The sequence below is a fragment of the Cryptomeria japonica genome, chromosome 10 (assembly GCF_030272615.1).
Source record: "Cryptomeria japonica chromosome 10, Sugi_1.0, whole genome shotgun sequence".
Classification (NCBI taxonomy): Eukaryota; Viridiplantae; Streptophyta; class Pinopsida; order Cupressales; family Cupressaceae; genus Cryptomeria; species Cryptomeria japonica.
In genome coordinates this window covers 65,380,495-65,407,317 of record NC_081414.1, presented here as the reverse complement: position 1 = coordinate 65,407,317, position 26,823 = coordinate 65,380,495, and the positions used below count along the sequence as shown (strand labels likewise).

The window sequence follows — 26,823 nt, the reverse complement described above, 5'->3', positions numbered from 1 at the left end:
AATGGAATACAGATCTTGATCAATTGTTTCCCTGCATATGCGTTGTGGATTATTTCATTTTCTTTTGGCAATCATCTGTGATATTATCTGATAAAGATAGGGTTATTCATATTCTTAAGATCAAATCTATGCTTTATGTTATAATGTTGTAACAAAAGTTTTGCTTGCGGATTGTAATTGTCCCCTGCAAAGCTTAATTGACTGGTCCCTTAAGGGTAGGGTTAAATTCACTCAATCAGCACATAATGTAAGCATTCATTTGGTTTTGAAAGAAATAGTAACTGACAGGTTCATAAGGGATGAGTTAAAAAACTGTCTCACAGATTCGCACTATAAGCCCTGAAGAAAATTGTAATGACTCTGTAACCCATGCAATAAAGAAGGCACTGGCTTAAATCTCAAGTCATACTCATCGTTTATTTTCACAATTAGTTATTTTGATAGCTACAGGAGTAATTAAGAAACACAAAGCGAAATAACAACCTTGAACTCGTCTGCAATATCTCCATTCAAGGAATTCATGCCATTTCAAGATCAGGAGATATCAGAATAGGATAACATATCTGCTATAAAAAGCACTGTTTATTGGAGACATTCAGTGAATAGGTATACCCGCCTAGGTCCTGCAGAGCCTAAAGAGAGAGAGTTAGTAACTAATAGGTTCACTCTATAAGTTGGCCAAGTCAATTGGAGGGTTTGATCATAGGAGTTGGCATTGCCTTAGAACCCATCCAATCTGTTGATTTGAGACCCAACAGATTGGCGACTCTGCTGGGGAAATTGTAAGAACTCTGCTGTGGGAAAGAGCTCAGAAGAAATAAAAACAATTCATGTCCTCTAGACAAGAGGTGGCGACTCTAAAATAAGAATTTCAATGCACGGGACAAGATCGGTTGCGAAAGGACAATCTTTATCCCAATTAGATTTCCCTCAACGAAGGAACAAAAATAAAGAACCCATGAATGATTCCATGAGAGAAAGATACAACCAGTATAAACATGAAAGTAGCCAACACTCGCCCTCGAAGGAACAAGATAGAACAACAACTTCAAGCCCGATGAACGAAGATTTGGTTGCGGCATATAAAGCTCAAAAGGGGCGATGCCAAATTCCCCCTGGTTTTGAAAATCATGAAGCACAGTCCAGACAACATACACCACCTCCATCAAGATCAGGTATGGCAGATCCTGCAGATAGATTTACAGATTTAACCAGACAAATGATGGAGGCAGCTACTGAAATGAGAGATTCAGGAAGGACGCAGGAATGTTTGGAACTGTGTGCCAAGTTGGGCATAAATGTTGGTGAGGATGACTTTAATAAAGATGTAAACAACTACAAGAAAACATATGCTCAGGGAGTGGGTAGAACAAAGAGCAATGATTTCAAAGCTTATGAGAACCCTCTGTTTGGTAACAAAAGGGATGATCATGTGCAATCAAGTGCACCACCAGTCCAGCAAAACTCACATGCAAGCTTTATCCCTCACAATCAGTATCCACCTCCTGGTCAATTTTATAACCAACATCCACCCCCTAATCAGTTTCAGTATCAACACCAGAATCAATACCCTCCTCCTTATCAAAACCAAATGCCCTTGTATGGTAATATGAACCAGAACTTCGTGAATCCTCATGGAGGGCATGGACTAATAAATATGGAACAAATGAGGCAGTTTGATTTTTCAGGAATGATGGTGTATCCATATCCCATCCCAAATGAGATCAGGACAGCAATACCAAGGTTCACAGGAAGTAATGCAGTTTCAGGTGAGGCTCATTGCAAAGCATTTGATGCAGTAATTGAGGATTTTGGTTTGCCATATGAGGATGTCAAAATCAGGTTGTTTATGCAGTCATTAATAGAAGATGCGAGAGACTGGTTTAGAACGTTGCCTGATGCGTCCATTAGAAATCTTGCAGAATTCAAAGAAATGTTCCTGGAACAATATGGAGACCATAATAGTCCTGAGTTTGCTTTACATGAAATCATCAGCATTAAGAAAGAGCAAAATGAATCAGTAATTGACTTTAACAAAAGATTCAATAGGGTTTTGAACAAAATCCCTAATAGGATGAAACCAGTACCTGAAGTGAGCATTCTGTACTATATCAATGCTTATGACAGCAAAACAAACTATGAGTTGAGAACCAGAAACCCAAGAGATCTCCGAGATGTTATGAAAGATGCCATTGTTATAGAGAACAATAGAAAGGCTGCTGGTAAGATTGGAAAAAGAGAGGATGCAAGATTGTACAATCCTAAAGCACCCAAGGCCAATAGGGAAGAAGATAAGCTTGACAAAGTTTTAAATGCCCTGAAAGATTTATCTGTAAGAGTAAACAAAACAGAGAAGCAGCAATACTACCGTCCTGAGAGACCTAGACTACATGACATGCCTTACAACACTACATGGAAGGATGGAAAACCGATAGAAAGGAACCATAGAGACAATCAACAAATTCCAGATCCTTTAAAAAGAGCAGTAAATTATACTCAAGACGATGACATGTGGTGCTATGCTTGCAATATGCCACACGCTTCCTCTTTGTGTGCAGTAGCAAAAGGGTTGCAAGAGGAGGAGGATAGCTATGAAAATCACGTGGATGATTCAACTATTAATATGATGTCATTTAGTCAGGAAGGAAGGTCGGACTCTATAAATATTGATCAGTACTCTGTTTTACCTGTGACCACCAGCAAAAATGAAAGTGTCAAACTCAGAGTCCCTACTGAAGAAGAGAAAAGAAAAATTACAGCTTATGCTGTTGCACAAGCAAAAAGGACTTATGACTTAAGAAACAGGATGGTGAACCCAGAACAAGGTAAACCTGCTAGTCTTTTCATGAAAGAAAACAATGAAGCATTTAAGCAAATGAATAAGGCAACTAAGACTAGGCAAGATGATAATCAGGGTCCTGATGTTCAAAGGAAAGAAACGGTAAAAACTCTTTCATCACAGCAATCTACCTCGTTTGATATCTCAGCTGCACTAACACAATTAAAAGTCTCTGTCCCATTGATGGAAATCATGAGGTTTCCTGAATATAGGGAAAAAACTTTGGAAATGATTTCAGGTGTCCAAGAAGGGAAGGTTAATGAAAAGAAACGAGAAGTCCCAACAGGTGGCAGTAATGAACAAATGGCTCCAATTATATACTTAGGGTCCACTATAACTAAAAATCCAACACAGGTAGACCCATTTTACCTCACTTTGGTGATAAACAACAAAAGGGTAAAAAATTGTATGATTGATTCAGGAGCAGCCATAAACGTCATGCCTGTTGGGGTGATGAAAGAATTAGGATTGGAAGTTGATACTACCTTTGGGAAATGCTATGCCATGGACAATAGATCAGTCCCAGTGGTTGGTATCATGAAGAATGTAGAGTTCAGATTAGCAGCCTGTCCAGAAGCATCGTATAAAACAAATATCACGGTGGTAGATGTTCCACCAAACTATGGAATGTTGTTGTCTAGACAATGGTCGAATATGATTGGTGGATATGTGCAGCTGGATTTATCTTATGCTACAATTCCAATAAATGGACAGGAAATAAAAATTGACAGGGAGCCTCGGTCCACATATATCATAGAAGACATGGAAGGAACAGTGAACCAAGTGTGTTTTTTACAAACTGACATGGACAACTTCCAGGTACAGTTGACAAAACCTAAATTTAAAGAGTGGATCCCCATTGAGTCATGTCTAACTGAAAATGATGGTCAAATATGGAAGATGTTCTTTGATGGGTCTTGTAGTAAAGAAGGGAGTGGGGCTGGAATCCTTTTTATTTCACCTACAGGAGAAACTTACAAGTATTCTTTCAAGTTGTTATTTGAATGTACAAACAACATTGCTGAATATGAAGCCCTACTCACTGGTCTTAACATAGCAGTCAAACATGGAATCAAGTTGATAAGTGTCTTTGGAGATTCAGAACTAATAGTCTCACAAGTAAAGGAGAGATATGCCTCGAAGCATTTAAGACTGAAACAATACAGAAATGCTGTATGGGATACCATGGAGCTTTTTGATGCTTTTCAGATAACCTGGATAGATAGATCAAAGAACATCATGGCAGATTTTCTAGCAAATGTTGCACTAAAAGGTAATGATATAACACTAACTGGGATATCTGAAGTGGAGATGAAAGTGAGACCATCTGTTCCTGACAACTTGTATAATTGGCAAGTGTTTCAAGATGATGCAGATCTGTTGAACTTCTTGCAGTGTGCTGATCATTATCAGGCTCAAGCTATAAATTTTAATGACTTTGTGGAACAAACTGAAGGTAAGGAGACCTTATTTGGACATGAAATTATACAACTGAAGACAAATAAATTACCAAGAGGCCTGGTAGCGTTAGAGAGAACTTTTAATGCTCAAGATGTAATTGAAACCAAAGGGGTCAGCTGTTAAAGAAAGTGATGTTGAACAAATCAATCTAGGAAATGAAGAAGCCCCCAAGAATGTTTTTATTGGAAAAAAATTGACTCCTACTATGAGGCAACAACTGATAATCTTGTTAAAGAGATATAAACATGTGTTTGCATGGTCTTATGAGGATCTCAAAGCTTACAGGGAAGATCTCTTTCAACATGAGATACCACTTAAGCCAGAAGCTAAGCCATTTAGGCAAAAACAGAGACCAATTAATCCTACATTGCTACCAAAAATGAGAGAAGAAATTATAAAGATGAAAGATGCAGGAATAATAGAACCATGCAGATATTCCACTTGGGTTTCTAACTTGGTACCAGTCAGGAAGAAAAATGGGGATATTAGATTATGTGTAGATTTTAGGAATTTAAACATATCGTCTTTAAAGGATAACTATCCATTGCCAAACATGGATAATATGCTGCAGAAGGTAACAGGGTGTGAGTTGCTATCCATGATGGATGGATTTTCGGGTTACAATCAGGTGAAAGTTAGAGAAACTGAAAAATATAAAACAGCCTTCACAACTCCATGGGGCACTTATGTCTATGCACGAATGCCATTTGGATTGACCAATGTTGGAGCTACTTTTCAAAGGGCAATGGATGTGGCTTTTTCAGAATTGATTGACATAATCATGGTAGTATACCAAGATGATCTGACTGCGTACTCAAAGAAAGCTGATGATCACTGTGAACACCTTGAGAAGATATTTAAAAGAGCCTTAGAATATGGAATTTCCTTGAATCCCAAGAAATGTCACTTTGGTGTTGAAGAGGGAAAACTACTTGGACACATAGTATCCAAGGAGGGGGTGAGAATTGACCCTGAAAGGGTAGCAGCTATTAACGAGGTTCCCATCCCCCGAACTATCAAAGCAATCCAGTCATTTTTGGGACAAATTAATTTTGTGAGAAGGTTCATTTTGAATTTCGCAGACATAGTGAAACCTATAGTAAGGATGTTGAAGAAAGAGGCAAAAATTGACTGGACTGAAGATGCAATTGATTCCTTTGTGGCTATTAAAAGAGCAATTTCTGAGGCACCAGTACTAATTTCCCCAGATTTTGGCAAACCATTTATGATATTTTCATTTGCCTCTTGTCATACTATAGCAGCAGTGTTGTTACAGAAAAATTCAGAGGGGTATGAGCAGCCCATTGCATACTTTAGCAAGTCTTTAAGCCCTTCAGAAGTAAAATATGAGATAAATGAAAAACAGGCCTATGCTCTGGTCAAAGCAGTAAAACAATTCAGGCCATACCTAGTAGGGGCCGAAGTTATTGCTTATGTTCCCAATGCAGCAGTAAAAGATATCTTCAGGCAAACTGAGGTCACGGGCAAAAGATGCAAATGGATCAATCAGATACAAGAATTTAACATTGAGCTTAAGATTTCACAGGTTATCAAAGGACAAGGACTGGCCAAACTCATGACAGGAACTGAAATTGAAGAGTCTGATGTGAATCAGGTTGGATGGGAAGAAGCTAATTTCAGTATTGAGAAAACATCATGGTACACTGATATCATGTATTACCTTAAGCACTTAAAGTGTCCAGATGCTATGACCGATAGTCAGAAGAGAGCTTTGAAGTTAAAATCAGCAAGGTATGTGATTATAAATGGGGACTTATACTGGAAAAATAGAGATGGGATATTGTTATTGTGTCTGGACAATTACCAGGCAGACAAGGTTCTTCATGAAATGCATGATGGGGTTTGTGGTGGCCATTTCTCAGCTAAGACTACAGCACATAAAATATTAAGAGCCGGATATTATTGGCCATGTGTCTTCAATGATTCCTATAGATATGTCAGAAAATGCGAAGCTTGTCAAAAGTTCTCAAGCAAAACAAAATATCAAGGATCACTCCCGTTGAGACCAATGGTGACTGAGGAACCATTCCAACAGTGGGGGATTGACTTTATAGGGGAAATATCAGAAAAATCTAGTGGAGGACACAGATGGATATTGGTTGCTACAGATTATTTTACCAAATGGGTGGAGGCAATACCTACCAGGCAGGCCACTAGCAAGGTGGTGATAAAATTCTTAATGGAGAACATTATTACTAGGTTTGGTGTTCCTGCAAGAATCATCTCGGATAATGGCATGTCTTTTAGATCAGAGGAATTCAACAATTTCTGTGATGAATATGGCATTAAGATATCACATTCTTCTCCTTATCACCCCCAGGGGAATGGGCAGGCCGAATCAAGCAACAAGAACATCCTGAAGATCATTAAAAGGATGCTGGGGCAGAACAAAAAAGCATGGGACTCAAAGTTGAATCTTGCATTATGGGCAGACAGGATAACTGTGAAAAGATCCACAGGAAAATCTCCATTTGAATTGGTTTATGGCAAAAGGGCCAGACTACCTTTGGATAATCTTCTACCTGTACATAGATTTATGATTCAAGAGGAAATAGATGTTGAAGATCCATCACAAGAAAGAATAATGCAGCTAGTAGAACTTGATGAAGTCAGGGCAGAAGCTCAAAGGCAAAATATCAGGATTCAGAATCAAATAAAGAGGTTGTATGACAAGAGGACATCTCACAGGAAATTTTGTGTAGGAGACTGGGTTTTAATGTGGAATGCCAGGAGTCAAGACAAAGGCAAGCATGGTAAATTTGAAGCCTTATGGATCGGCCCATATGTGATCATAGACAAAGGGGGGGAGGATTCTTATTTGCTCCAAAACGCGACAGGGGAGGTCCAGGAATTGCCAGTACATGGGCAGTTCTTAAAGAACTTCTTCTCCTGAAGCACTCTGCATCACTTGTACAGTAGGGTAGGATCCGTTTCCATTGTAAATACCATCATGTCTACGAAACCAGAGATTCTGGATTCTTGAAGGCATAGTTCAGAATGCCTCCATCCTCAGTCAGAGCCGCTGTTGAGCACTATTTTTTAAAAAAAAGAAAAAATATAATAAAAATAAAAAATAATACTATATGTTTCCATAAGCATGAAGACTAATGGATATTTCGGCCAGTAAGCTGTGTCGAGCACTGCAGGAGAGGTTTCATCGAAAGAGCGTTTTCATCGACACAGGGCATATAAAGCGCTAAGCAAAGGTGTTTCGGTAAGAAGTTACCTTCGATGAACGCAAGAAACCGCTCATCGATACCCCATGTTTCATCGAAAAGGATAAAAGCAAAAAGACAAAAGGTGATTTCGAAGAAACATCGTTACCGAGGAAACTCAAGAGGCATTCATCGAAAAGCAAGTCTCATCGATGAACGTGGTGTCGAACAAAAGAAAGGCTGTTTCATCGATAAAAAGGGATATCGATGAAAAGGGGGATATCGATGAACACTCATAAGCCTTCATCGAAGAAAGAAACTCATCGAAAGTATGGCATCGATGAAACTCACGAGCAATTTGTCGAAAAGGGAGACCATCGATGAAAAAGTAATTTCGATGAGTCTTAAAAGCGGCTTCTCGACGTAAGTTTTTCACCGAAACAGTATTATCGAAGAAAGTAAGCTTTCGATGGAAGATTCGAACACTCGGCCGAAGGCAAGGGTTTCATCGATAATTCGAAACGCGCGCACTTTGAGCGGACTGTACTTCCCGCGAAGGAATTAAAAGCCCAGTTGAAAAGTGTCACATCTGCAATTAAATTTAAAACACTTGAGTAGCCGTTACAGATCCAGAACATTAACTATACGCAAGTTGCCCATTCAATTACAGTTAAGCTGAGTGAATTTTCGTAAGAATCAAATCGATGCCAAGAGATTGAAGGCTGTGAAGAACTTGCAGAGATTTGCAAACGATAACCAGAAGAGTTGAGCATTTTACCAAGTAAGTATTGTCTCTCTTATTTGCTGTAACTATGGAACCTTCGTCTTCTTCTTCTAAAAAGAGTAGGAAAGGAAAAGAGTTAAACCCTGAAGAGAAGCCCAAGAGACAGAAGAAAGAAGGGAGAGCTTTGACTCAGGACTTATTAGACCAGTGTCCATCGTCTAGTGTAAGGTCCAAAAAGATTAAAAGTGAAGAAGAAGGATTAGAGGATAAATTTGAAAATCTAGGAGACATCTGGACTGAGATACGAGGGCATGAGTTATTTTTGTTTGGTTACAAAAGAAGGGATGCACCCGAACCCATTAGTAATCTGTGGAAGAGGAACTTGGGCAAGTTAGCAGTTCCGAATGTATTTGTAGACGTAGAATTAATGAAAGCTCTGGTAAATTGCTACAACCCGAGAACTAAAACCATATGTGATTACAGAGGGAATACATTAGTAGTAATCAACAAGCAGACTATTGATATGGTCTTTGATCTAGACTGGGAAGTCGAGGAAAGCATTGATATGAAGAAACTCTCACAGGAATTCTTTAGTTTGGAGAATATCTACAGGACTTGGAGGCTACCTGTTCATAGGCCAAAAGTGGGTGGGTCATTTGTTCAGTTTGGCAAAAGTGACAAAGTGCCATTTGATGTCAACCACTTCCATCCATATTTCAAATATACATATTACACTGCAGCCCAAGTACTAGGCATAGAGGCTCATCCACTCATGGATGTTGGGATTATGGTTCTGTGTGCTGATATTCAATCAAAAGACCCTAGGTCATTTGATTTTGCTACTTATGTTGCGGATACCTTGAATCATGGGCTGGAAAAGATGAAAGGAGACCTTGTGAATGTTCACTTTTCATTATACTCCATGTTAATGCATATTCTTCTTTATTGTGGACAAGAAATTAACTTCTGGCCAGATGAGTTCAGCATCAGGTCTTATGATAAGAATGGTCTAAAGAAGCCGGTTCAGCTGTGGGTATCAGCATGGGACCAGAGGTTTATAAACAACCAATATTGGCATTTTCAAGAATACTTTGTGAAACCTCTCAGTGCAGCTTTTGGACAACGCAGGGATTATACTTTGTCCCCTGAAATTAAGAAGTTCCTCAGGCCAAAGGATTTCTCTCCAGAATCACAGGTTGAACACAATTGGGGTGATTGGTATTGCCATGATAATCACACGGAGATAAGGGTATTTGGATATGAAGGGCAACCACACATGCTTCCAATTACGGTGCCAGACAGAGTGGCTAGCTTGGAGATTATAAGGCAATTGTCTATTGCCAGTGCTAAACATTTAACTGATTTTGGTAAACAATCTATTGTTCCAGGTCTATTAGTTTTCTCTGATTTCATTATCAAAAGTTCAAAGAGTTATCATTTATTACAGAATAAATTAAATTACTATGGCATGACTCTGGGTGAGCCTAGGGAGAATTTTGATCCCGAAGGATATATAAAAACTGCCAGAGCCTCACAGAAACTCAAAGCTGGGATACATATGGCCAAAATGCCAGACGACTTAATTAAGAACCTTGAGCGAGAGGAGGCCAAAGTTTTGAAAGGAAAGAGTGAATTAGTCTGGGAGGCCTACAAATGGAAAAGGGCAAGGGGAATGATAGACGGAGACCTAATTGGAAATATCCAAGATCCTCTGGAGGTGGCTAAAAGGCTACTTCAACATGAGGCTGAAATTATGCACAGAGTTCCTTCACAATTCCTTCGCTTCATTAATACTGAAAGAGACAGTCAGCCCCTAGCTCACATGTCACCAAAATCAACCGCCAGTAGTATCCCACCTGATTCTCCTCGAGAGGATTATCCTCCAGGTTTCGAAACAGAAATGAACATGGACATAGGAGAAATCAACATCAAAGATGTTGTTGACATAAGGATGACTGAGCATGAGGACTTTATTGCTGATGATGGATTCGCCTCCTCTAGGGAATTTCTCTCATTTCTATATCAATACAAAGGGGCTCATGTCAAACGAAGCATGGCTGGAAAACCAGAGGAAGAACAGATGAAGAGATTACAGGATGAAATTGATGTCCTCATGAAAGATATGACTCCTGAAAAGGGGAGGAAACTATTAAAAGAGGCCGGTGTGATCATCTTCTCTGGTTGGGATATCAATTCAGCACTCTTATTTGATGGTTTTTTGAAGAAGCAAGATTTGAATCAGCAGGTATTGCCCCAGGAGGTAGATAAACTGTTCCTAGGCTCTGGATATGATCCAGACAAGAAGGCTCTCCTACAGTGGGCACTATATCCAAAAGGGAAGAGGCCAATCATTGTGGATATAGAAGAAACCTTTGGGCACCTCATGGTTCATCAGGTTGGAAAGACCGACCCTAGGGTCACTGCGAAGCTCAATCTGGATGTTGCAAGATTGAACTTGGACCAGACAGAGTTTCTGGTCAGAGAAAACATTACATACAAGGGATTATATGAAAAGTCCAAGGAGGAAAACCAGAAGCTGCAAGCAAAGGTATTGCAATTAGAAACGGGGACTCCTATCAGCGAATACACCTCATACCCTGCAGGACGCAGCTTGGATGACGTCTCTGATGCCCTGTACTGGAAATATCAGGCGAAGAAGGCCAATAAACGCGCAGACAATATCCAGCAAAAAATGGACAAATTGGTCAATGACATCATAGGACATCGGTTTAACACCATGCTCTTACAGGTCGAACCATATTGGATAGTTTACAATGGAACCATGAAGGCGCTAACAGAGCATGAGCGGTTAAGAGCACGATTGCAGGGGGTGCTAAGCAATGGCGATTCCATGACGCCAGAAGAAAAGGCTGAGGGTAACACGTATATGGATAGTCATGTCAAATTCAAAGATATGCTGAGAAGAGATCTAAAAGAATTAGATGATGAAAGACCCGTTGGAATGCCCTCTGTCTACAAGGAAGGAGAGGTAATAACCTTGGAGGATTTGCGAAAGGAGCTTGTCAGCGTCAAGGATTGGGCCTTGTCAGAAATTGATCGGAGTAAGGATATGGCCCCTACCGTCAACCAGATGATATTCAAGTACCTGACGCTAGGGGATGAATTAAAAAAGCAAACACTTCGAATCAAAACATTCAAAGATGATGATTACATTCATCATTTGGGACTTTTGAATCTTTTTGCTTAAGTTTAGAAACACTCGAGTTGATGACTAATATTTTGAAAAGACGTGTCTCTTCATGAAAAGCTTGCGTCCTCATATATATATGAGAATGTTTTTGTAATGTAAGGGAGAGACATTATTAGATAGGATTATGAGCGAAAGAACAACAGCCTGTAAGTCTTCGTGTATGAACTTCAATGGAATACAGATCTTGATCAATTGTTTCCCTGCATATGCGTTGTGGATTATTTCATTTTCTTTTGGCAATCATCTGTGATATTATCTGATAAAGATAGGGTTATTCATATTCTTAAGATCAAATCTATGCTTTATGTTATAATGTTGTAACAAAAGTTTTGCTTGCGGATTGTAATTGTCCCCTGCAAAGCTTAATTGACTGGTCCCTTAAGGGTAGGGTTAAATTCACTCAATCAGCACATAATGTAAGCATTCATTTGGTTTTGAAAGAAATAGTAACTGACAGGTTCATAAGGGATGAGTTAAAAAACTGTCTCACAGATTCGCACTATAAGCCCTGAAGAAAATTGTAATGACTCTGTAACCCATGCAATAAAGAAGGCACTGGCTTAAATCTCAAGTCATACTCATCGTTTATTTTCACAATTAGTTATTTTGATAGCTACAGGAGTAATTAAGAAACACAAAGCGAAATAACAACCTTGAACTCGTCTGCAATATCTCCATTCAAGGAATTCATGCCATTTCAAGATCAGGAGATATCAGAATAGGATAACATATCTGCTATAAAAAGCACTGTTTATTGGAGACATTCAGTGAATAGGTATACCCGCCTAGGTCCTGCAGAGCCTAAAGAGAGAGAGTTAGTAACTAATAGGTTCACTCTATAAGTTGGCCAAGTCAATTGGAGGGTTTGATCATAGGAGTTGGCATTGCCTTAGAACCCATCCAATCTGTTGATTTGAGACCCAACAGGTACCATATCTTCTCACGATCAATGAATCTCCGACACTATATATAATGTTGTTATAATTGAAACATAGATAATAGTCTAAGAGACATCTCAAACCATTCTACTCTCATTTGTTAGTCCAAATCCATATCTCTCACAAAAATAAACATATACTTCGACAACTTCTATTTGACATACAACCAACAAATATTAATCCCTTTATATCAATATCAATAAGTAGATACTTGAATTTTGACTTCACTTAACTTTCTTGATCTTGTGTGAAACTCATTAAATGAAAAATTGAGTTCCCACACTTAATTGATATGAATCTGAAATAATCTTTGTATATCAATCCAAACAAAATCATCAGAGTGAAAAGTGGAAAATGAAAACACTATCCATCCAATAAGTTGAATCATTTGCAACTCTTTTCTTCCCATAATGCTTAACCAGTTCATTGATATAACACGATGATATGCTTCCAATATGCAAGCCATGGTGATAACTTTGTGGAGTATTTGGACCTACCTACCATGTCATCCCTTGTCTCTTGATAAAATGCGAACATGTCCTTTTTTTTCCATTAATGATCATATCATGTTTTAGACTTTCTATTGCCTATTCACCAAATCGAACTTGTGAATTTCCCTGTTCCAAGTCTCCCATTTTGATCTTGGCAGGGAGGATACTGGGAATGGTTATGGATTTACGGCTTACATCCTACCAATCGCATTCATTTGAAAGTTTCTAAAATATCTTCAATGAATCCATTTTGCGTACACGCTGCATTCAATTTCTTTCATTCCTTGCTATGGCGTCTCTTTCAGGCATTCTGACAAACAGTCGACGTGCATTGTCTCTGCTCTCCACATTTGCAATTGCGTGGATTTTAGGGCATTCGCAGCTGTAATATCTGATTGAAAACCTAACTCCATAATGTTCCAATCACTCCTTGCTATGGTGTCTCTTTCAGGCATTCTGACAAACAGTTGACGTGCATTGTCTCTTCTCCCCACATTTGCATTTGCGTGGCTTTTAGGGTGTCGGCAACTGTAATATCTGATTAAAAACCTCCCTCCATAATGTTTCAATTAATGTTCATAACCTGTCTTGAACTTTTTATGGCGGCACAGGCAGGGAATTGAGTTTTTCACAAAGCGATTGCGTGTGTTGAAAGGTTTTTAAATCATTCTCAACAAATTGTTTCTGTGCATGTCTTTCCAGTGAAGATTCCACATATTCCCCGCATTTCGCATTCATAGTGCAGGCATGATCATTTCCGCACAAATGCTCTGCATTTTGATCCAAATCATGTAAATGATCTTTGATTCCACATGTCCTGTTGCACCCACTTATCATATATTGCTCTGACAATATCTCTCATGGCACTGAAGCTTTTCATGGTTGGATTCAATTGCCACAGAACAGGGATCATTGCAGCTGTAACTATGACATCAAATAAAATCCTCTCTTCTTCTTTACTTTATTTATAAAACCCCATTTCAGTGCAGGCACAAGGATGCTGAAAAGGTTGTGGAAATTTAATTTTACACCTGCAGATTGCATTTGCTCTAGATATGCCAAAACTCTTTCAACGAATCTGTTTTATGCATATGCTGCAACCATGTCATTTCATTCCTTGATACGACATCTATATCATGTTTTGTCTAAGCTTTCAGATTCTGCATGCACGACCATGAGAGCATTTCCAACTATAATGCATTGGCAGTTATGAATTCTTGAAACAGTTTCAAAAACCCCTAAATAAGAACTTGAAAGCATTCAATAATTGTTTTTGAATTAGATTGTGTAAGTCAATTTTTATCATCAATGTTTTGAATCACACTCCACGATTTATCATGAGGGTGAACAAGAACAAGAATATGAAAGCCATTTTTTATCATCAACGTTTCATCTCTTTGGCATTCTTGGTCTTGTTTATCCTGATGACGAATCACACTCATGACAAATCACGGAGTGTGATTTGAAATGTTGATGATAAAAAATGGCTTACACAATCGAATCCAGAAACAATTATTGAATGCTAATATGGAGTGTGGAAATCTAATAGTTCTAAAAGAATTTCGAAGGTTTAGATTTTGGAGCAACCGAGCAAAAGGAGATTAAGAAGTTAAAAAAGAAAAAAGAACAACATAGCACATTGGTTAAGTGGAATGAGATGAAGGATTAATCTTTAGTTTGATAAAGAGGTTAAGAATTGTGAGTTTTTTGGCGTAAAATGAGATGATGAATTAATCTTTAATTTGGTTAAGAGGTTCAACATTGTGAGTTTTTTGTGCAAAATGGGACGAGGGATTAACCTTTAATTTGGTTAAGAGGTAAGTATTGTGAACTTTCTGCACAAAATGTGATGAGAGATTACTCTTTAACTTGGTTAAGTGGTTAAGCGTTGTGAACTTTGTGTCCAAAATGGGATGAGGGATTAACCTTCAACTTTTTGAATCACAATAGGGAGGAAATAGCATAATTTAAGGTATTTTAAAATATTTTCCTCCCAAGTTATTAAAATGGGAAATAAATTAAATTAATTAAAAATATGAAAATTATTTTGACAAATAATTTAATATTTCCCATTTGAAACCTAGTAGCCTAATTTAGAAAAAAACACACATATCTTTTGATTGAAATGGATTTTTTTTTTGAAAAGACGTTTAAAGGGGGCATGGTGAGCATAACCCAAAGAGATTTCTTCATGATGTGTTGATATGTGGCGATTGATCATGCAAGTATTGTACACTCGTTATGTATCCTCGTCGGGGTTCGATAGCCCCCAAAGAAATTTTTTTTGTCATTTTTGTTGAAAAACTGACATTGAAAAAACCCTAAAAATAACCAACTTTGAGTGTTGCCCTAAAAATTGCTTGTTATAAGCGACTGGAATGTAAAAAGGCATTGTAATGGTATTGTAATAATTTACTGGATAATAAGAAAAGGTTGGACGACTGTGTTCTGTGGATGTAGCCCATCTTGGGTGAACCACGTTAAATCTGTGTTATGTATTTTTCTTCATCTTTTGTGTTTGTATCTGCATATAATTGTTAATTTGTATTTGCTCTGGATTTGCCTAAACCCTAACATGATGAGGTGATGAAAATAAAAGCACTAAAATCTCACAAATGGTGAATTGGGTTTTCATGAAAATTTGTCACATTTGTTAAAATAATGTCAATTTATCCCATAAGATGGTTTCCCTCAGTGCTTTAGAATTCTCAAGATTTAATTGTTTTGGTGTTTCAGCCCACACAAAAAGGTCAACTCGAAGTAGGTGCATAGTGCATATTATGATCTAACATATAAGATTGAACTTGAAATCGTAGAACAACCTTTGGAATCGCATGCTCATAATGAATTGATATTAGCAAAAATAGGACACATATTCATCACCTTATGACAAGACTCAAAATGAAGATTTAGGTTGAACTACATGATCACACATCTCAAAAACTTCTAAAAGTATCATATTAAGGACAAACTCAAGATTGACATCAACACACAAGTTTAAAATTTGGTTGCTTGAAAATTAGGGCAACACTTTCTAAAACCAAAACCTTATTTATTACAAAATAAGTCCCACTAAGAAATTTCCTTCAATTTTCGAAGAAATAATCAAAAGTTCAAGAGCCAACCACAAGTTGTACTTCAAGGTCCAAACACCAACTATTCATCTTACACAGAACACACAACATCTAAAATTAAATACCTAATTGATTACAAAATATGAGCCCCAATAAGAAATTTCCTTGAAATTTCGAAGAAAGAATTAAAAATTCAAAAACCAACCACATGTCTTACTTTAAGATCCAAACTTCAACTATTCATCTTACAAAGATGCACAATACAAAATCCACAAATTTTTAATAACTTGAAACAAAACCTTACATACATTATCCTTTGAATTCATCAAAATTTAGTTGGAAAAATTCAATCCTTCATTCTTCCTTTAATAACAAGGAAGAGAAAGAAAGTGGAAATGTCACCTGTCCTTCTTCCTATCACCCGTTAGTTGAGGATTTTCCTTTTTCCTACCAATAACAAGGAAGGGAACAAGAACTGTCGCTTTCTATCTTCCTATCAATATTAATTACTTCTTATCATTCAAATAAAAATGAAGAAACTTTATAAAATTATATATTAGAATGTATCTAAAATATGAGACATTCAATTTGGAACATGGTTTGTTGATTAGGTCAATACATAATGCTGTACAGACAAAGCCCATCATATTATCAAATAGATAAATCCTCACCGTATAATAATTAATTAAACTGACCTTTCTTGCTAATGTGGACATTGTGTAGCCGCAGATTTGGATTTCTTTGAAAACATAAATAGCGAAGTTACATAGAAAGTTGGCCTGGCACAAAGGAAGATATAATTATAAACGATGCCATCTAATTGACATGGACATTTCGATATTTAAATTGGAACACTTTCACAATTCAATGCGTCCCATGTGGTGGGAAAATTCCAGGTAATTTAAACTTGTGTAGATATTCCCACACTTCATCTTATGCTAATCAGATTCTCAGAAAACTCTTTTCCAACGATATTTTCTTCTAAGCAGATGGGGGACAATGGCGGTGCTACTGTGAAATATCTTGCTCCACTATAAACTTGTCCACATGTTCCATGCTTTCTCAATATATAGATGCACCCAATAAATAGTTGTGTATGATAGAATTGCACGTAAGCTTTATTTTAATCTTTTTGGTGGGATTTAGGCATAGTTAGTTTCAAATTAATGGCATATCTGCATTTTTATAACATCCTAGCAGATAAGGTGTTTGATGACGAGGATTGAAGAAGAGGACAATGATGTGGTTGTGGCTTTTACAGATCCCACTTATCCTACTCATCAGAAATTTCTCAAAGTAGCATTCAATTTGAAAGATAAGGTTAGTAAATCATGTTTTCTGGACATGGGTTTTACTGTCTCCCTTTCTTTTGTCAAGGGACTCATCATAAATGTTCTAATGATCCTTAAAAAGCATCATAAGAGATTATGAAAAGAATTGTTACTTGAAATCATAGCATTTCAAGATGAGACATGAGTTGATGGCTTTGGAAGCCTTTCAGATACTTTTTGAAAAAAAAATTTCCTCTAGTTTATACTATTTCCTATACCATAAGGATGGAGGGAAGACTTAGACATTGCTAGGTCTATTTAGTGTAGCAAGTTTTAGAAACAATGTCATTCCTTCCAAGCTTTGTGGTCTTTATATGAATAAAAATACATTTGACGCACGTTGGGTCCTTCAATTGTTGTATTACAATTCTTGAAGATAGTTTTAAATTTGATGCCTTCGGTTATCTTTAAGAAGGTAGAATGAAGGCTCATCAATATATTAAGAAAAGTCAAAGGTCTAATTAATAATAATGGATAACCTCTCATTCACTCTTGACTCAACTTAAACCTAGGAGAGTCTTCCAAGAGGTATTCTTAGAAGGATTGAATGTGTTGAACATGTTGCAAGGTGCAAATGATGCAATTATATCCAAAATAAATTTAATCCAAAAGATGATCACTAGATTAAAGGCTAATCGATCGCATAAATTTTCATATATAAATGATAAAGGGTCAATGCATGAAATGTAGAACTCAAGATTGTGTGCATGATTCATTATAATTGATAAATGATCATTATTGTTAACAAAATTTCATTGTTTATAATAATGATCATGAATTACACTTATACTATTTAAACCAAGTCTAATCTACTAAAGACTAAAGACCAAGGTTAGCTCAAATATTTTCAAGAGGGATGCCTATTCAAGGATTATAAAGTTACAATTTGTCATGATGAAAAACATGTTGGAGAAAGGACGAGTGAAAAGATACACTTACATACTTCAATAAGATAACATCAAATCAAATATTGATGCTTTTCATGGTTGGATTCAATTGCCACAACACAAGGATCATTGCAATTGTAACTATGACATCAAATAAAATCCTCTCTTCTTCTTTACGTTATTTATAGAACTCCATTTCGTGCCTGGATGGTGGAAAGATTGTTGAAATTAAATTTTATAGCTGCGGATTGCATTTGTTCCAGAGATCAACAAATCTACTTTATGCATATGCTGCAACAATGTCATTTCATTCCTTAATAAGACATCTCATATCATGTTCTGTCGACTAAGCTTTCAGATTCAACATGCATGACCATCAGAGCATTTCGAACTATAATGCCTTGGCGGTTATGAATTCTTGTAACAGTTTCAAAATTTTCTAAATAAGGAGTTCGAAGGTTAAGATTTTGGAGCAATGGAGCAAAAGGAGGTTAACAAGTTAAGAAAATGAAAAATGAGCAATTGAGTACATTGGTTAAGAAGTTAAGCAAATTGAGCAATTGAGGTTTTTGAATTTTTCTGTCAAATGGGATGAGGGATTAACTTTTAACTTGGTTAAGAGTTTAAGTATTTTGAACTTTTTATGTAAAATGGGATGAGGGATTAATCTTTTAAGCATTGTGAACTTTATGTGGATGAGGGATTAACCTTTACTTTTTAAATTTTTGAGCAACAATAGGGAGGAAATAGTATAATTTAAGGTGTTTTAAAATATATCTCTCCCAAGTTATAAAAAATGGAAAATAAATTAAATTGATTAAAAATAATAAAATTATTTTGACAAATAATTTAATATTTTCCATTTGAAATCGGGTAGCCTAGTTAAAAAAAATATACATATTTTTTGACTGAAATAGAATTTTGCTCTGAAATTGAACCACACATTTAAGGAGGTGTGGTGAGCATAACCCAAAGAGATTTCTTCATGACGATGTCTTGAGTGCGAGATTTGAATGGAGGCCAATGAAAATTAAAGCATTAAAATCTCACAAACGGTGAACTAGGTTTTCATGCAAATTTGTCATATTCCTCAAAATAATGCCAAGTGCAAGCCCATAAGATGGTTTCCCTCAATGTTTTACAATTATCAAGATTTAATTGTTTTTGCATTTCAACCCATACAAAAAGGTCATCTCACAAAGGACATATTATGATCTAACTTATAAGATTGAACTTGAAATCATGGAACAAACTCTGGACTCGCATGCTCATAATGAATTTGATAATAGCGAAAATAGGACACATATTCATCACCTTATGATAGGACTAAAAAATGAAGACTTAGGGCCAAACTGCCTGATCACACATCTCAAAAACTTTTGAAAGTATCATATTAAGGATAAACCCGACATTGGCTTTAACACAAAAGTTGAAAATTTGGGTGTTTGGAAATTAGGGCAACACTATAAATCTAAACACCCTATTTATTACAAAATATGAGTCCCACTAAAAAAATTCCTTCAACTTCTTAAGAATCAAAAGTTCAAGAGCCAACCACAAGTTTTACTTTAAGGGCTAAACTCCAACTATTAATCTTACAAAGAACACACAATATCTACAATTAAATGCTTTATTTATTACAAAATATGAGTCCCACTAAGGAATTTCCTTCAACTTTTGAAGAAAGAATCAGAAGTCCAAGAGCCAACCACAAGTCTTACTTTAAGGTCCAAACTCCAACTATTCATCTTAAAAGAATGCACAATACAAATTCCACTCAATTTTAACAATTTGAATCAAGATCTCACATACATTATCCTTTGAACTCTCATCAAAATTTATTTGGAAAAGTTCAATCCTACCTTCTTACTTTGATAACAAGGGAGGGAAAGAAAGGAGAAATGCTTGTATCCTTCTTCCTATCAATAACTAGTTAGTTGGGGAAGTACCACCTTTCCGTCTTCCTATCAATGTCAAATATTTTTGTCATTCAAATAAAAAACCGCCTTCTGTCTTCCTATCATATCAATTACTTTGTAATTTAAATTTAAAAAGAAAAATTATATATATATATATTAGAATTTATCTAAAATATGAGACAAAACATGAAGTTAAAAATATATATATATATTAGAATTTATCTAAAATATGAGACAAAACATGTTCCTTGTGGGAGTCCGGTCATATCTCCGACATTCCATTTAAAACATGGTCGGATGATAACGTCAATCCATAATACTGTACAGAGTACAGACATGGCATAGCCCATCATATTTTAACGTTTACAGATGAATCCTCACCGTATAATAATTATTTACCTTCTTTCTTGCTAATGTGAGCATTGCGTAGCCGCAGATTTGGATGTCTTTGAAAATGTAAATAGCGAAGGCACACAGAAAGTTGCCCTAGCAAACCCTGCGGATACGATACGGAGGAAGATAAAATTGACATAAACGGTGCCATCTAATTGACATGGACATTTCGATATTTTTCGAACACTTGTGCAATCCATTGCGTTCCATGTGGTGGGAAAATACCAGGCAATTTAAAAATGTTTAGGTAATCCCACACTCTTCATCGTATGCTAATCAGATTCTCAGATAACCCTTTTCCAATGATATTTTCTTCTAAGCAGATGGGGACAATGGCGGTGCCAATTTGAAATATCTTTGCTCCAATATAAACTGTCCATATGTTTCATGCTTTATCAATATATAGATGTAGCCAATAAATAGTTGTGCATAATAGAATTGAAGGCATACTTTATTTCAACTTTTGGGTGGGATTTAGGCATAGTTTGTTTCAAATTAATGGCAGAGTTGTATTTTAATAACAGCCTAGCAGATAAGGTGCCTGATGAGGAGGATGCTTGGGATTGTGAAGAAGAGGAAAATGATTTGGGTGTGTCTTTTGCAGGTCTCACTCATCCTACTCACCAGACATTTCTCAAAGCAGCACTTAATTTGAAAGATGAGGTTAGTAAATCATATTTTTTGGATATGGGTTTTACTGTCTGCCTTTTCTTTTGTTAGGGGACTCATCATGAATTGGGCTTTCTGTATACATGTTACAGGAGTTCTCCACAATTCGATTGGCAGTTTTATGTAATTTTTGCTTCAGTTCTGGTTTTGCTGTGATTTTGTGTTATGAGTTTTTTCTATGGTTTTGTCGGTGTCTCGTTCTTTCATAGTCGGTTGTGTAACGACCAAGATTTCTGCTATTGACTTTTTCTTCTTTCCTTGACATCTAACATTGCGGGTGTCACTAGCTGTTTGGTAACTTCAATTTTTCAAATTTTTCATGGTTTTTTAAATAAGCGGTTGGCAATAGAGAAGGTTGTAACTATCTTGATAGCTGGTTCTTCTTACAGTCTTTTCAATGAAAGGGGAATGAAAGGGGATGCAAGGGGATTGTTGTGAGTTGAGAAGTTTGGAGAACTCATCATCATTTTGATTAGAATGGTATAGTCTTTTCCATGAAGGATTGTTGAGAAGTTGGAGAGTTCATCATTTTGAATAGAAAAGGGTGTTCTATCTTGAATAGAAAAAGAAGTTGTTGAGCTCATCCAAAACCATTCAATTGAATTCATCCAAAATCATTCAATTTCACAATCCGTTTGAAACATTCTTTCTGGATTCAATTCCTTTATTAAATGATCTGTTGATAAAATCTTCCATTTAATTTCACCATCCATTTGAAACACTCTTTTTAGATTCAATTCCTACACAAAGTCTTCCTTTCAGTGCTTTAAATGTGTGTTTTCTACCCCAATCTAATTAAGCCAATTTTCTTTAAGCTCTTATTGTTACTAGCTTGTTTGCTTCCACATGGGTATTCCTTACATTCAATCTAATAATGTCAATTTTTTTCGTTCATATTATTATTATGTTGTTTAAGCCATTCATATTATTATTATGTTGTTTAAGCCAAACTTATTTTGTCTCTTGTTATCATCATCCTGTCTTGTTCGTACATGGGTGTTCTCTACACCTAATCCAATTAGGCCTTGTTTGTTTCCACATAGGTGCTCTCTATACTCAAACCAATTAAGCCAATTGATTTTGGCTCTTGCTATTACTATATCGTTTAAGTCAATTTTCTTTTGTCTCTTGTTATTACTATCTTGTGCTGCTACATAGGTGTTATACCCAATCCAGTTAAACCAATTTTATTTTGACCCTTGTCATCACCAATCAGTATTATCATGTTGCTTGAAACCAATAGTTTGTACTTCTCACAATAAGGCATATTGGGAAACTGTCTAATTTCACTTTTCATTTCCTTGATTGTACCAATGCTAGAGGAACAGACTTGTAGAATTAACTGGATAAAGACTCAATGGCTGTGGACAATGGCTGCAAGGAAACAATTCTGTTACCAATATCAGATCTAATAATTTCATTTAGTATAAGAGTTTAACAATAGATTTCAAATACAAATTAATGAATGGAAATTGTTGTGGAAAGTAGAAATGTTAACAGTATGGATTTTCTACAGTTCATGATTTTTGGATTTGATTATGTAATTTAATAAATTTAACCTTTGGATCATACAGTTCATTATTAGCATTCTTTTTCTTTTCTCTAGCTCAATCTCATTCTGATGATGGATCATGGAGTCTTATCCGAAATGTTATATTAATAAATGCTACACAGTCAAATCCAGAGGATCATACATTTCATCATTGGCATTTCTTCTCTAGCTCAATCTCATCCCGATGATGGATCATGATGGAGTCTTATCCAAAATGTTATGTTAATAAATACTACACAATCAAATCCAAAAATCTATGCATGTTAAATGGAATTATTGTTTGTATTTGAAAACTTTGCCTAAAGTGAAACCAGGTATTATCTTTATTTGGGAAAACAAAATTGAAAAATCCTTTTTTTTTTTGGTGTTTCGTTTGTATTCATTTTTGGGTGATACAAGTTGAGTTTGTGAGAACCTCTAAAATGTGAGTGCCTTGATAAAAGAATTTCCTCTTGTGAGGGCTTTTTTCTCTTTCCTAGATTTGTTTAAACTCTGATAATTATGGCTTATCCTTATGCAGCTGATGATTTCCACTTCAATTAGTATGTTAACTTGTAATTTTTATTTTCCTCTTTAGGTGGTGCAAGCAACATGGACACAGGAGGACTTCCGCTGCAGAGATCCAACCATCTATACTGGGTTATCGGGAACTGCTTTTCTCTGTTTCAAATCATACCAGCTGACCGGTAACATGGAGGATCTAGCATTATGCAGTGAATTAATTGATGCTTGTGCTGCAGTGGCAAGGAATTTAAGACAGTGAGTAATGATAACAGTTCACCTGAACTTTTACTAGTCAAGGAAATTCTCTATAATGAGTTTTGATTTGTTGTATCTGTAAGTTTAATGTCTTATTGAGGGTATTGATTTTGGAACTGTTATGTTGTAGACATGTGACTTTTCTGTGTGGCAAGGCTGGTGTCTATGCTCTTGGAGCAGTTGTTGCAAAATACAAGGGTGATAAGCAAAGAAGTGACTTCTTTTTCAACCTTTTCTGGGAGGTATAAGAAAATTTGGAAAATCTTAAAAACTGTGCCACTCCCCTGAAATTTCTTGGGATGTTGATACATTTTAAAACAATTGTTCCTTACAATACCCTGTTTTATTCAAATTATGAAGAACATACAACTTATTGGTTAATAATTGTATTAATTTGTCTAATGGATTTGTTATTTCAACAGGTAGCACAAGAGAGGGCACTTGCAGTGGGTCCTGAGGAGGGAGGTCTTGGGATGCCATATGAATTGTTTTATGGGCGTGCAGGATTCCTGTGGTCTGCTCTGTTCATTAACAAGTATCTCGGTCCAGAAACAATCCCCTGGAGTGTACTGGTCAGTATTTTGTTCCACCAGTTTTAAAATGTGAGCTAATAAGAGGAAACTGTGTAGAGATGGTGAAGTACTTAAGTTTCACATGCCACTTAGGCCCTAATATCAGAAGTTTATTTATTTGATAACTCTGTGGCACTGTACACCTATCCTCATGTTATGTATTGACAGCTATGATTGTTGTCATCTGACTTACTCTAAAAACAAATTAACTGGTTTCAGGGGCCAATTGTGGATGCTGTGATAGCTGGTGGGCGAGCAGGTTCATCTCACACCCTTTGTCCACTGATGTACCAATGGCATGGGACGAGGTATTGGGGAGCTGCCCATGGACTTGCAGGAATAATGCATGTTCTTCTTCACTTTCCATTGTGTAGAGAAGATGCAGCGGATGTTAAGGAAACATTGCGCTACATGATTAGAAACCGTTGTATTCCATCTGGGAATTACCCATCTCGTGAAGGCAATTCAAGAGACAAGTTTGTGCAATGGTGTCATGGTGCTCCCGGTGTTGCCATGGCTCTCTGCAAAGCAGCTCAGGTAAGCCTGGAAAATTTAGTTTGACAGTTTGGGACTTGGGTGTATGTGATTATTTGAAATTTTAGTAAGCACTATTGTTTTGTGATGTCTCAAAGAGGTGGATATTGCTCTATGGTCATTCAATCTTAATAGGCTTTTATCATTGCCTTTATTAGGTATTTCCAGAGGACCCTGATTTCCATCAAGCTGCTATTGAGGCTGGTGAATTGGTATGGAAGAAGGGTTTAATCCGAAAGCTTGGACTCTGCCATGGCATTAGTGGAAATACTTACACATTTCTTGCACTTTACCGTTTGACAAAAGATAAACTGTATCTTCATCGAGCAAAAGCATTTGCTGGCTTCCTATACAGTAATGGGAGGAGTCTCATTGAATCTGGTCAGATGAATGGTGGAGATCAACCATATTCTTTATTTGAAGGCCTAGGGGGCACTGCAAACTTATGGTTTGATATGGTGAAACCCGATGAAGCAAGGTTTCCTGGTTTTGAGCTGTAGAAACTTGAAACTATACTTGTATATCTTACAAATGGGTATATGGCTATGCATCAGTTATCTGGTCCTGTATATTTATCATCAAGATATTTAATTATAGTTGGCCAGTTTTGGTGCAGCCACAATCACTTTTCTTCTTAGTAGCCTTTTTTTGAGTGCACTAAGATTTGTTGAGTTTCCATTTGTTGATTTCCCATACTGAAAATATGTCGTTCATCTTGCTAGCAGATTTTCAGAATGGAGTAACGATGTATTTTCAGAATGGAGTTTAAGTTCATCGTTATTTTTAAGATGGAGGACTTTCTTTGAAGTTATGAGAATTACAACAGAAATCAGTCGTATTTTCTATTGAGTCGAATCTACTATGTAAATTCCCAAGTATTTGGGTTTACCAGTACCTTCATCCTTATTTTCAAGATAGTGAGATTTCTTAGACAATAGAAATCAGTCACAGCTTCTATTGAATAAAATTTACTATATAATTTCCCAGTTATTTGGGTTTACCTTCATCTTTATTTTCAATACACAGAGCTTTCTTTAAGTTCTGAGAATTACAACAGAAATCAGTTATAGTTTTTATAGAAATCAGTCATAGATTATATTGAATCAAATTTACTATTGTGCAAGACACAGAGCTTTCTTGAAGTTCTGACAATTTCTATTAGTTGGGAGAATTGCAATAGAAATCAGTTACAGCATTTATTGAATCAAATTTGCTATTTGCTAAGCTTTTCAAACCGTAAAGAACATGGAATAAGTGGAAAAATAACAATATTTTTAAACATTGTTTTATTTCAAAAATTGTTACCGACCTCTGTTCTTACTAAATTTTCTTTGCCTAAATGTTTCTCTACTCTATAAAATCAGTGGGCTTAGGGAGATACTAACCTGTGGCTTATCTTAAAAGATAAAATCGATTGTTGGGGGATTATGTTCTGGAGGGTCAAACTCATTTAAATTTGCTTCTTTGTACATTTGTCCATGGGGAGTATGTAGCATGTTAAAGCTCCTTTAGAGTGATTCTACCCTTTCAACCCAATATCTTTGTCCTCTGGTCTTTAGAAAATCTAAGATAAACCTTCAAACAATCTTAATTTTTTTCATTCAGTTTTCAATTGCCAAGAATCATTGTTGGTTAGTTGAATTTGTAATAAGTATATGTGAATATTTTCAAGGAAGTTACTAATCTTGAGAGAAGGGTTAATGAAAATTTTCAGATCTTTATAACAGTTACAGAAACTTTACAGAAATGAACATAAATAACATGTCAATGATTTGTGTGGTGGAAGAACTCTTCAAGAAGAAAAACTTCACTCTAAAATCAGAAATCAAGAATAAATTATAATATGTTTCATAAGAATATCATCAATGACAACTCAATAGTTAAATACATCATAATGCATGTCATAATACAATGCCCTCATAAAACAGGGTTGTCTTCTAGGACAAACAAAGCAGACAATATTTACTGTTACATCTGTGATCTAATAATAAACAGTCAAGATTTACAATGATAAATATACATTAAAATGTGGCTTTATCAACTATCAAGCAATCTATATGCACTTTCGCAACATAAAGAATGCACCAAGAAGTAAAAAGATTGCACCAACAGAAAAAAATACAATCATGTGTCTAGCATTTAGAATACACTGGTAGAAAAAAAAGCAAGCATTTATCTAGTATTCAGAATGCGTTTTATCTAGAATCTAAAATACATAATAACTTTTTGTTTTGTGATCTAATAATAAATGGTCAAGATTAAAAATGATAAATATACATAAAAAATGTAAATT

General features: G+C 36.1%; 1 protein-coding gene across 3 annotated transcripts; it reads left to right on the top strand.

The window, feature by feature from the left end:
- The first annotated feature begins 20,792 nt into the window (after positions 1-20,792).
- LOC131033297 (lanC-like protein GCL1) lies at positions 20,793-25,536 on the top strand. 3 transcript variants are annotated; one of them, XM_057964483.2, is made up of 7 exons: positions 20,793-21,107; positions 23,243-23,424; positions 23,555-23,666; positions 23,847-23,996; positions 24,216-24,533; positions 24,689-25,065; positions 25,253-25,536. In XM_057964483.2, exons 1-6 carry the CDS (start codon positions 20,943-20,945, stop codon positions 25,028-25,030), a joined length of 1,269 nt encoding a protein of 422 aa, XP_057820466.2. In that variant the 5' UTR covers positions 20,793-20,942; the 3' UTR covers positions 25,031-25,065; positions 25,253-25,536. The 3 variants fall into 3 exon arrangements, with proteins under 3 accessions (XP_057820466.2, XP_057820465.2, XP_057820464.2); XM_057964481.2 differs by having other exon boundaries at positions 20,794-21,107; positions 25,256-25,536; XM_057964482.2 differs by having other exon boundaries at positions 24,689-25,536.
- Positions 25,537-26,823: the final 1,287 nt, after the last annotated feature.

Excerpts from the sequence above, each read along its gene's own strand:
- LOC131033297 (XM_057964483.2), top strand. The coding sequence starts at position 20,943 with ATGGCAGAGTTGTATTTTAATAACAGCCTAGCAGATAAGGTGCCTGAT. Across the intron at positions 21,108-23,242 it reads CACTTAATTTGAAAGATGAG|GTGGTGCAAGCAACATGGAC; the intron begins GTTAGTAAATCA and ends TTTCCTCTTTAG. Across the intron at positions 24,534-24,688 it reads CTCTCTGCAAAGCAGCTCAG|GTATTTCCAGAGGACCCTGA; the intron begins GTAAGCCTGGAA and ends TGCCTTTATTAG.